Source organism: Dipodomys merriami, unplaced genomic scaffold (assembly GCF_024711535.1).
Source record: "Dipodomys merriami isolate MVZ:Mamm:240054 unplaced genomic scaffold, mDipMer1.0.p SCAF_13, whole genome shotgun sequence".
Classification (NCBI taxonomy): domain Eukaryota; kingdom Metazoa; phylum Chordata; class Mammalia; order Rodentia; family Heteromyidae; genus Dipodomys; species Dipodomys merriami.
In genome coordinates this window covers 38679820-38692614 of record NW_027202604.1, presented here as the reverse complement: position 1 = coordinate 38692614, position 12795 = coordinate 38679820, and the positions used below count along the sequence as shown (strand labels likewise).

The 12795-nt window shown below is 47.6% G+C and overlaps 1 protein-coding gene across 1 annotated transcript in view; it reads right to left on the bottom strand.

Annotated features, from left to right (window-relative positions):
- Positions 1-11194, bottom strand: part of LOC138824817 (synapsin-2) — a 110591-nt gene extending 99397 nt beyond the window's left edge. The window contains exon 1 of the mRNA XM_070019145.1: positions 10664-11194. Coding sequence (XP_069875246.1) covers positions 10664-11073 — 410 coding nt within the window. The 5' untranslated portion in view covers positions 11074-11194. The remainder of the gene's footprint in view (positions 1-10663) is intronic.
- Positions 11195-12795: the final 1601 nt, after the last annotated feature.

Below are 12795 nucleotides of genomic sequence, written 5' to 3'. Positions count from 1 at the left end.
CCCAGGCTCTAGGAGGTGGCCATGCCCATTCAGAGCTCCCACAATTTTCAAGGGACAATCCAATGCAGGAGCTTGCCAACTCCTTTCCCTGCCCAACACTCACCTGACTCCCAAAACCTTGTGTACAACTCAGCTGCATTGAGTAGGGAAAGGAGGGCAGAGCAAGGATTGGCGCAGATCAGCAGAAAGTACCTACAGGAGTCTGACACCATTCTGAGAGCTAGACAAGAAATAAATTTCAAGGTACAGAGAAAATTAAGATGCTTTAAAGGAATTGAGTTCTGAAGTGAAAATTCCCATCTCTGAAAATTAAAACCATTCAGAAATACATCCGAGGCACCAGAAGGAGTCTGAAGTTATAAAAGTATTATAAGAATTAACAAAAACATACAGGGAAAGGAGACAATCTTTAAGTTATTTTCAACCAACCTACACAACACCTGTCACAAACCACACAAGCTCTCTCCAGCTTGAGCAATTTTTCTATCTGTCCTTGCAGCTGCTATGCAAAATCATTAACCAACTAATGCAGAGCTCAGAAAGGAGTTCAGCGGCAGAGAAAAGGGATGCTGAAGAGGAAAGAGGTATAAAGAACTGAGTGAGATTCCTGATGCAACTCTACCTATTTCAGTGTGGCAACTTTAGGCAAATCACAATCTGAGCCTGGTTTCCTAATCCAAAGAAGAAATCATATTAATTTATCCCAGGTGAGATGATCAGGTTTTTACACTGCAACAAATGCTAGAGTATCCTTCCAAGGTCCACTGAAGAGTGATTTTTTTCTTCAACCAAAACTGAAAAACAGTCTCAACTCATCTTGCCAAGTCAAGTGGTGGTTCATTCTTTCAAAGTATACAGTCGTCTTCATGTATGTAGGTAGCAATAAAAAATTATTCTCATTTTCCCATACAATCTTAGGGTTAACGTTTCATTATTTGTAACCTGAGAAGCTTTTTCTATGAGAATGCAAAAATCTGAAAAATAATTACCAACAACCAAACAGTCATAGCTGAGCTTAAAAATAACTCAACCTGCTGAAGAGTGACGGTCAGAAAATAAAAATGCCAACAGCAATTTGACCTACATTTCCTAAGAACCTGCTGGTTTAAAGTTTTCATTCTCCTCATCTCTAATCACCAAAATGTCCCCAAAATTCCGGTATCTAAATATCTTCCAGACTATTCTTGCAATGGAAACCTAACTCTGGTTTCTCAGGGTTTGTTTTGTTTTGTTTTGTTTGGAGGCAGTACCAGGGCTTTGTGCTTGCTAGGCAGGCACTCTACCACAAGCTATGACTCCCTCAGAACCCCAATTGCTCAGAAAATAAGAGCAAGAATTGAAAAATAAAGTTACATTAAATCAAAAATATTCTGCAAAGTTAACATCAGATAAAGGATTAATGGATCTGATAAGGGATTAATAACTAGAATAAAGAGCTACAGCCAGGCACCAGTGGCCCATGCCTGTAATCCTAGCTACTCGGGAGGCTGAGATCTGAGGATCACAGTTCAAAGCCAGCCCAGGCAGGAAAGTCTGTGAGACTCTTATCTCCAATTAACCACCAGAAAACTGGAAGTGGAGCTGTGGCTCTGGCTCAAGTGGTAGAGTTTAACCTTGAACACGAAAGCTCAGCACTTAGGCCCTGAGTTCAAGCCCCCACAACCAAAGAGGGGGGAAAAAAAGACAGAAATGTAAACCGGGTTCTGCTTGAGGATGGATACCTAGAGCACCTAGAGCAAATAGGGTGAAAACAGTTAAGTATCTAATACACATATATGAAAATGTAACAATGGAACTATTGAAGTTGTTTTAAGAAGTGGGGAAGAGGAATGAACGAGAGGGAGGAGCTGACTTCAGGTACATTACAGGCACATATGGAAAATCTACAATGAAGCCCCTTTGTACAACCAATAAACGCAAATTTTAAAAAAGAAAATATGATTTCATGTCCCAATTTTGTTTCAGAAAACATGTTCACCTGTGGAATAGGCTTCAGGTCACAGGAAATATATCCATGAATAAAGAAAAGACTGTGTGGTAGCAGCTCTGATACTGGGTAAAACCTATTTTCTCTCTTACATCCTTATTTCTCCTAACTAGAAAAACATCCTGTGCATCATACTTGAGGTTAAATGTACAATTCTTCCTCCTTCTACTCTGGGTCCCACCTGTTGCTAGTTTCGGCCCATGTGCTGTAGTGCAATCTACTGTTTCAGTGACAGTCAAGTCCTCTCATAGACATTATCTTATGAAGAATGAAGTGCTTTTACTACATTTGTTTTCTTGGCTTTTGAACTCTGGGCCATACACTTGCCAGGCAAGAGCCTTCCCACTATGTCATGACCCAGCCTTTTTTGCTTCCATTATTTTTCCAACAGGGTCTCACATTTACCTCCAAGCTGACCTTAGCTTAGAGGACAGGCATGCGCCACCACATCCAGGCTTGTGTAAGTTAAAGGGTTTCATAAGCTTTTGTTTCTTTTTTTTTTAATTTTTGTTTTCTGGGTTTATCCTCCCCACCCCCAGGCTGGCCTCAAACTTCAGTCTTCCTGATCTCTACCTCCTGAGTAGCTGAGATTACCACTCCCAACAGCTATTACAGTTTTAAAGATGAGGAAATTGAAATTGATAACAAGGGCAACTTGCTATGGGCTGAAGAGAACTGGTCCCGATCTTCACATCACAACCTTTCATGGTATTGTTTACTGGCTTTTTCTGTCAGAATTTAGCAAGAGAAATCCTAGTTAGTGCCAAAGGGAAATCATTAAGCTAAATACCTTTGCAAAACCAGTCTATAAATAGCTTTAAGAATTGGTATTTTTGTTCACTTAATATTAAGTTCCCAACCAAATTAGCAAACTACCTAGCTTTATGGCAACCAAGGCTCAGTCCAGGAAGCCTACAGATAGGATCAAAATCAAAGCCCTGGATGCTAGTCTTGATCCCATTATTTCCAGGCTATCTGATGTCAGGCAATCATATTAGCCTCTTCAGATCTCAATTCCTTACATAAAATGAAAATAATAATTACTGCACCACAAATATTTCTGTGTAGAGGATTAAATGAGGCATGGATATGGATAGTGCTCAAAGCATAAACTTTCCACAAATTAGCCAACTTTAAAAAAATCTTCCCTGGAGACTATCTTAAAACACTGATAATTAGTGATTTCTAAGCCAAGTACAACCAAAATGAAGGACTATTTAGCCAGCTTTGTTCTATTTTTCAAAATTATTTTTATTGACACAGAATTCTGTCTGCAAACAACCTTACTTGACTCGAAAGCTCCCATAAATACACGTGTGGTGAGCTGTTGTCTTAAAGCTTCTATGAAAAGCTGCTTGTCACATTGAACTGTTTATTGAGTATCTCTCACATGCCAATCACGATGTGAGACATTTTTACAGTGCATTTCAACTGATTCACCTAAGAACGCTCTGAGAGATGTTCTAGTCTAGCTCCTCTTTAAAAAGTATTTTAAGTTCGGAGAGAATAAGACATAGCCTAATGTCAGGGCTGTGGATATAGCTCAGTGATAAAGCACTTGCCTTGCATTGGCAAGGCTCTGGGTTCAATGCCAAGGTAGGCAGGGAGGGAAGAAAAGAAGGAAGTATGGGAAGAAGAGACGGAAGAATGTCCCCATAGCAAATAACTTCTGTATGTTTAAGGAAAAGAAACAGCAAGGTGTGTAGGTAAGGAGAAATACCGAACGCTGTTTTCTAGTGATAGTGCAACATGGCAGAAACTAGAACTATACTCCGTTGGTTCAAACCCTGTGGGCTTTAGTCTGCTCATTTGTAAACTGGATTCATTGTCATAATCTATTTTATAATATAGTAAATTAATACATCTACTTAAAACTCAATATATGAGACAATATCATTATTCTCTCACTTAGCTTATCTGCATTTCCCTCCCTCTTTTCCCTGCCCTAAACTTGATGTCAACTAGCCTATATTTACTCCACACACATCTCACTCATCCGCTTAACTGAAATGCTTCTCCTTTACTCATCTAAAATCCAGGTATCCTTCAAAGCCCAGATCAGATCTTCTCTCCTGTGAAACATTTTCTGACTTCTCTAGCCCACAGGATCTTCTTCATATTTGAACAACTCTTTAAACTGTCATGATCTGACCTTTAGAAAGCACTCTATTTCTTAATTTATAAAGGCCTGTGAATATAGACTATTTAGCCTATATCCCTATTTATAAAATAGGCTTCAAGGCCCAAAGAAACATAGGTCCCATGGTTTCCCTTATTTGTAATATCTAGTATATGTATGAGTCAAGTGGAAAAGGTCAGATAATGTGATGTCAGGAAAATGAACCCTTAGATGTGTATTTTAAGGTTTTTTTTCTTTCATGCATGTGTTGCTAATGCATTTATAAGATTATCTCTTTGTTGCTTTGTATGTCCCTCCCCCACAGTATAACCCCTGCTTTCACTATATTTGATGTCAGTATAACTTGAGGAGGAGATGGGGAAAAACCAGTTGTTTAAGGATACAGGTGGACCTGTTGCAACAATGAGAAGTACAAGTTGTCATGTCCAAAACGAGCTTTACAACGTCGGTGCGGGGGGGGGGGGGGGGGGGGGGAGGGAAGGAGAAGGATTGGGATTGGGGGGGAGGGGGGAGGCTGGGAATGTATGTGAAGGGTAAACACAGGAGGAGGCTGCAATGCTTGGTAAGAAATGTACGCATTATCCTGCCCATGCAATTGTAACTCCTCTGTACAGTATGTTCACAAATAAAATAAAATTAAATTATAAAAATAAAATAAAATAAAATAGGCTTCAAAAGTTAAACTGTCTATGGTGACACAAAAAGCTAGCTGGCACAGTAGAGTTGAATCCAGATGTTTAAAGCCCTTGGAATGTGCTTTCTACTATACAAGCCTGATTTTGTCTTCTGTGAGATCCTGTATCTTGACACAAAAAGCAAACATTCTATAATATGATTCCAAGTATTGCATGGGTTTTGTGGCAAGTAACACACTGGAGATAGGAGTTGTCTGTTCATTCATTGATCTTTCATTACCACCCTTTCTTCTCACAGTTAAAATGTTAATGAACCCTGGGGTCTAGAACTTCAATCCTCAACAATAGCTCTTTGTTAGGAAGAGTGCAATACATTCCTATGGAGCCCGGAGTCCATCACAAGGCCAGGCCTTGTGCAGGATTAAATCAGGCTGTCGTCAATGTATGAAAGTATTAGGCCTTTTGAAGAAAAAAATAGGAAAAGAAATTAGACTTGTACTTGGGAGGACTAGAATGGCAGAATGGTCCAAGAAGAAAAGAAACAAGAGAGCCCAAAACTTGAGTAAATGAAGATGTTTCTAAGCTGAGAAAGAAATGGAGAATGAGACAGCTGTTCCCCAGAAGGCGCAGGGAACACAGGGCGTTTGCATAGACCAGACGAGGGTCAGAGAGCATCACAGGGCGTTTGCATAGAACCAGAAGAGGGTCAGAGAGCATCGGGCAGGCATATTATCAGCATTTCTTCTCCAGGAAATAGTCATCTCAGTCTCCAAGATAGATATGAGTTTGGCAAGAAAGAAGAGCAAGGCAAGTACCACAGCAGTAGACAGCACTACTGTATTTTGAATTCCCCCATTCTTAATAAAATGCCCAAAGATTGGCCAGAAAAGAATGAAAAAGAAGGCATGAGTGTTGTTTACATAATTCATCAATCCAGTCTCTTTGTTGTCTCATTTTTCTTTATGCTATCTACTGTCTAGACAACGCCAACCTTATCTTTTTTGCTTGAAATGTCTTCGAGGCTCAATTTAAACCTCACTTTTTCCATGAAGCCTCTTCTTCCCACTCAGCCTACATCCATCACTCGATCTTTTAAACTCTATAATATTACAGTGCTATTGTAAAGAACATAGCATAACATCTGGCATACAGTAACTGCTCAAGAAATGACAGTAGATGGTGTTGCTGCCCTGTCCATACCACTACTCACATATCCTCATCAAGTGTCCAAACTCAATATAATTATAAATTACCTGGGGATCTTGTTCAATTGCAAGCTCTATTTCAGTAGGTGTGAGGTGGGGCCTAAGATTCTGCAGTATATTGACTGTTGCCAATGCTATTGGTTCAAGGACAATACTTTGAACATACAAAATAGGATTCAGTAAACTTAAAAGTGAGAAAAAAATTAAAAGCATAATGTATCTTATCTACCTAGCTAGCTAGTGAGCTCTTAGCAAGAAGATACTATTTCTCGTATTTCTTAGCAACTGTGCCTTATAATGAGAAGATGCTCAGTAAGCATCTCTTGACTTATCACATCTGCAGTGTGATAATCGAGAGCCTGTGATGAACTGATTTTCAAATCAAATGACCATATACAACACTCACTTGTTCACTGCAGTCAGAATCACTGGCATAGGAGATTCTGAGAGAAAATTTGCCTTTCAACCAGTGAGTGTAAAAAAGAAACAGTAACGTACATCAATGTTCACCTAATCCCTACATAAACAAAAGGATTATTAAAATCAACTCTTAATCACACTTCAAATGTTTGGACTTTAAAAGATGCCATGCATTTCTGGCAATGTAAGAAATATTAAGTAATCAATAAAGCATATAATGTGCTTCATTACATTTTTAATGACACTCATACATTCTCAATGATCGGTTAGTGTGCAATTAATCTCAGGGCCACCAATGGAAGTATTTCAATCATTGGGCTGGGAAGGTGGCTCAGTGGTAGAGCACTAGCCTTGCAAGCATGAGGCCCTGGGTTCGATTCCTCAGCACCTAAGCAAAAAGAAAAAAGCCAGAAGTGGCGCTGTGGCTCAAGTGGTAGAGCGCTCGCCTTGAGCTGAAGATCTGAAGAGCGCCCAGGCCCAGAGTTCAGGCCCCACGACCGACCGGACCCAAAAAAAAAAAGAAAGTATTTCAATCAAAAGAAAGAGAAACACCCTCCCATCATCCCATCAACCTAGACAGTAGTCAGGTCTTCCGATTAAACTGCCCACCAACTACCCTGATATAAATTCAAGGGAATCTGCTGGGTATTAAGGATAATTTGAGAGGCTCTCTAAGTCTTTCTTTTAAAGCTCTAATTATTTTATTATAGGATCCTATAATTCAAAGGGAACATTCTTTTTTTTTTTTTTTTTTTTTGGTCCAGTTGGGCGGCCTGAACTCTGGGCCTGGGCGCTGTCCCTCAGCTCTTCAACTAAAGGCTAGCGCCCTACCACTTGAGCCACAGCGCCACTTCCAGCTTATTTTTTCTGCTTATGTGGTGCTGAGGAATTGAACCCAGGGCTTCATGCATGCAAGGCAAGCATTCTACCACTGAGCCACCTTCCCAGCCCGGGAACAAACATTCTTAAGTTCTATTGGAAGACTACATTTCTCTTCCTACTCAAATACTAGGAAAATTATACTGGGCATACATGACACCAGATGCCAATCAGGTGTCTGAATACTCAATACCTTGGTAATATTCAGTGAGAGACAAATTTATTTAAATCAGCATTTGGAGCAAAAAGCACCTATGTAAGTTAGTATGCTGATGACAAGTAGACACCTTTCAAAAAAATCACTCACCAACAGTCAACTGAGTTGTTTCTGAACAAATTTAGAAGACAAACACAGCAATTCTGGGAACTGCTATTAAGCACCAAAATAAGAGAAGCACAGAACTGCCATCAAGCAGTGGGCTCCAGCTCGGCTTGTGAGTCTTAATACATCAATGTTATTACTTCAGAGGAGATCAGAAAGCAGTTGGGAGTCACCTCACAGGAAGGCGTCCCTGTGGCTCCCATCGCAGTGCATCTCCAGGGCAAGGCAAACTCTCTGCTATACGCCAGGCCCTTTTTCTAGAAGATAATACCATCCAAGGAGAGTTTCAAATCTCAATCCACTGAAATATTTCCAACTAAACACAGATCTATGGCCGCTTCATCATACCCACACAGGTAACAATTTACCTACCTAGGGACACCTGACAAGTAAGCAGAAACAAACAAATCGCTTGGACAGGATGAGAGGCCAGGGCAAGGAAAATTAAACACCAGTGTCATCCTCAGTTCTCCCTTTGCCTGGCCTTTCTTCAAGGTTCATCTAGTGTGGAACTTTCTCCAGTATCTAGCTGTCACTTCCTGAAACACTAGTCTCAACCAAAATTATTCTACATTCCTTTTTGTTAACTGTTTTATGTATCCATTTTGTCTCCCAAATTGGAGCCTGAATTCTCCAATAATGCCCCTCCACTACCTAGCCTATAGACAGAGTTTCTGATTAATACTGCTAGTAACTAATGACTAAATATATTATAATTAATATATTATAATTACTACAACATAGTGACAACGGTACAGTGGAAGAGGCCTAAAATCAAACCCTCATCCTACCATTTGTTGGTTATATGGCTGTGAACACATCACTTACCTTTTCTAAGCCTCACTTTGTGGAAAGAGCCCAATGGGATAGCGTATTAAGACACCTGCTAGACGGCGGCATAAAATGGATACTCAACAGAACTTAACCTTCCTTAACTCAACCTTCCTTTCCCTCTAAATAAGCACTTGTTTATCCGAACTAAGTTATTCTTCTAGAAGGGCCAGTATCACTGAAGTATTCTCTTATACTTTCCGCACTGCCCTCTTGCATGTACTTTTGTCATTTCCTGACAAAAAGGTCTTTTCTACTCTGCTATCTTGAAGAGAGAAAACCAATCACACCAGTCACCCCAAGGTCTCTTCAGATGGGACACATTAGTAGCCAGCAGGAAGGCATGTGCACAAATGCATTTCTCTACCAGTTCTCACACTTCTTTCTTTTCTCCAAGACAGGAGGAATGCCTGAGAGAGTAAAGCAGGGAAGCAGCCGAAAGAGGAAATGGAGATAAACAGTCTTGTGGTTCCTCCTGTCTCCCTTTTTAGGGACAAACTTGGGTCCAGGTTCAACCTCCTGACAAAATAAACATCTCTTCCTGGTAGTATAAGAAAAAAAGCATCCCAGATTCCTGCCCTCTAAATTTTTTTGAACCCTTTACTATTCACTTCCACCATCCCATCATCCTCCAGGCCCATTTCCTGCTCCATTAAACAAGAACCTGTCTTAGTTCCTTAGTCTTACATGGACCTCATTCATGCTTTTCCCATCTAGAGGTAACAATTTCCCAATCTTTACCCTTCTCAGTTGGAAAAATACTAAATATCCTTTTAATATAACAAATAAAAGGAAAGAAAGAAATCTTGAACTTTCCCATCTACTGCAGCAGTATGACAGATTTTTTTTTCTTTAATTTGTTCCCCTTTAAAAATACAGAACGTTTTCCTTAAATCTTCACCTTTCAGCTGGAAAAAGCCACCATCTCACACACACACATACACACACACACACACACACACACACACACACACACACACTCACTCACTCACTCACTCACTCACTCACTCCATATATATATCCTCTCCTGCTGCACAAAACAGAATCATTTTCTCATTCTTACACAAGACTTCCACCTCACTGGCCATGGGGAAGAGAAGGCAGTGCACGGACACCTGGGACACCCATCTGTCATCTCATCTACCTTCGCGTAAGTCTCCCAGAGCCCAGATTTTAAAATAAATAAACAGAAAAAGTCAGCCTCACCTGTCCACCTGGACACCCATCCCCAGTCCCAGTTCACTGAGAACCCTTTTGGCCAGCCTTTTTAAATGGCACTTTGGGGTCCATTTCCATCACAGCTGTCAAGTCCGTGTCTCCCTTCCCACACCCCCCAAAAATTCTTCATCTTCTTTCTTGGTGCATGAAGTCGTTGCTGTTCCGTCTTGGGTATTGGGGCAACTGAGGCAGGTCTTCCCCTGGGATCCACCTTGCTGGCCCACCAGCGGGCACACGCCTGCCCCTCGAGGCCCTGCCCGTCCCACCACCCGACTTCCCGGACACCCCCTCCCTGTGACCTCCTGGAATCCCCTCCTGGGTCTCCCCCGGCCCCCCGCCCCTCCCCGTGACCTCCCCGGCCCCCCATGACCTCGCGGGGCCCTCCTGTGACCTGCAGCTCCCCCCTCCTGGACCCTGTGACCTCCCCGGACCCCCGTGTCCTCTCAGCTTCCCTCCTCAGCCCCCCGCGACCCCGCGGATCCTCCGTGATCTCCCGGGACCCCCGGGACCTCCCGGGACCTCTAAGCATCCCCCCCCCGTGACCTCCCGGGACCTCTCAGCATCCCCCCTCCCCGGGATCCCCCTGGGACCTCCCGGAACCTCTCCGCATCCCCCCCCCCCGTGACCCCGCGGGCCCCGGGACCTCTCAGCATCCCCCCCGTGACCCCGCGGGCCCCGGAACCTCTCAGCCCCCCCCGTGACCCCGCGGGCCCCGTGACCCCGCATCCCCCCCCGTGACCCCGCGGGCCCCGTGACCCCGCAGCCCCCCCCGTGACCCCGCGGGCCCCGGGACCTCTCAGCATCCCCCCCGTGACCCCGCGGGCCCCGGGACCTCTCAGCATCCCCCCCCCGTGACCCCGCGGGCCCCGGGACCTCTCAGGCCCCCCCCCGTGAGCCCGCAGCCCCCCCCCGTGACCCCGCGGGCCCCGTGACCCCGCAGCCCCCCCCGTGACCCCGCAGCCCCCCCCGTGACCCCGCGGGCCCCGCGACCCCGCAGCCCCCCCCGTGACCCCGCGGGCCCCTCACCAGTCGGTGTGCGGCTCGTCCACCACCAGCAGCACCTTGGCGCGGCGCGCGGCGGGCGCGGGCGCGGGCGCGTCCACCAGGCCGGCCGAGGCGGCCGTCTGCTTCACGGCTTGGGACAGCGAGCTGAAGAAGCTGCTGCCCACCGACGGCGCCGGCGCGGGCTGCGGCGCGGGCGCCGGGGCGGGCGGCGGGCGGCGCTCGGGGCCCGGGGCGGCGGCCGGGCCCGGGGCGGCGGCCGGGCCCGGGGCGGCGCCGGGGCCGGGGCCGGGGGCCGGGCCCGGGGCGGCGCCGGGCCCCGCGGCCGGCGGGGGCTGCTGCGGCTCGGGCCGCTGCAGGTCGGTCATGTAGCCATTGGGCAGGTTGGCGATGAAGCTGCTGTCCGACAGCCGGCGCCTCAGGAAGTTCATCATCTGGCTCGAGGGGCCGGGGGCACGCGGGGCGGCGAGGGGCGAGGGGCGAGGGGCGGCGGAGGCCACCCGAGCCGGAGGCGGAGGCGGAGGCGCCGAGCCCGGTCCGCGGCGCGCGAGCCCAGCAGACAGCCGCGGCGCACTGGGCGGGGAGGGCGCGCGGCGCCGGGCTGAGCGTGCGGCGGGGGGCGGGGCGGGGCGGGGCCGGGGGCGGGGCCGGGGCTCGCCACGCCCCCTCCGCGCCGCCGCCGGCACCCGCGGGCCCGGCCGGCCGCCCCCGGGAGCGATGCGAGTGGGGAGACCCAGGCGTCCCGCCACCTGAGCGTGACCGTGCCGGGGGGCGCGGAGAGAAGGGGGAGCTGAGTCACCGACACCTCTCTGGTTGGAGAGGAAAGGGTTGTGTCCCGGCGGAGATGGAGGCCAAGAAGCCACCCCGCTTCCTGAGGTGTCAGCCCCCCACCCTGAGGTGCCGGGGGCGCCGGCCCCTGGGGCGCATGCGCGCGCGCGCCCAGCCGGACACACGAACCTACACATACACACACGTGCACGCACGCTGCCCGTGGCGAAGAGCCGCCTTCACCTTCCTTCTGAGGCCCCGGGCAGCGCTGCCATCGCCCCAGCCCCTCCCGCCAAGGCGGGAGGCCAAGCGCAGGCTGGGACCCCGCTGCAGGACGCCTGGAGGGAGCCCCCAGCTCCTCAGATTGATCCCACCACGGGCATTGGTGCATCCCTCCCCCACGGGCATTGGTGCATCCCTCCCCCACGGGCATTGGTGCATCCCCCCCACGTGCATTGGTGCATCCCCCCCACGTGCATTGGTGCATCCCCCCCACGGGCATTGGTGCATCCCTCCCCCACGGGCATTGGTGCATCCCCCCCACGGGCATTGGTGCATCCCCCCACGGGCATTGGTGCATCCCCCCCACGGGCATTGGTGCATCCCCCCACGGGCATTGGTACATTTACGCCCCCATGGGCGTTGGTGCATTCCCCCCCACACGACCATGGGTGAATCCCTCCCTCCCCCACGGGCATTGGTGCATCGATGACGCTGCTCCTTCTTTCCAGTCCTCTCACAGGTCAGACAAGCCTTGGTCTCCAGGAAGACTATTGTCATTTGCCAGGTTTCCGTGTAACCGTCAGGACCTGTGTTTTTCAGATATTCTCATTTCCCAGGTTGTGCGGGCAAACACGGCAGAGATGCATTGCAGGCAGACTACTGGGAGTAACCTGTGACCTCAGACACATGATCCCGCAGAGCCTTTTTCCCACAGTGAATAAAGGGGTGGGGGGGTGGGGAGCTGGGAAGGTGGCTCAGTGGTAGAGCGCTTCCCTAGCATGCATGAGGCCCTGGGTTTGATTCCTCAGTACTCCATAAGCAGAAAAAGCCGGAAGTGTCGCTGTGGCTCAAGTGGTAGAGCGCTAGCCTTGAGCTGAAGAGCTAAGGGACAGGGCCCAGGCCCAGAGTTCAGGCCCCACGACTGACCAAAAAAATAAATAAAGGGGCGGGAGGAGGAAGGGGGATAACACTTTTCAAAGTTGTGGGAGGAAATGAGATGGTGTAGGGAAAACATCTGGTACACATTAGATATTCCAGTAGTGCACCTCGGTTCTATTATTCTTTGAATTGCTTCTCAGTAAGTGATGTGGCCTGGATGGAATCCACGAGGGGCTTGCCACTCATACAGCTGGCCCTCAGCGCAGGCGTGGATGCACACATTCTGG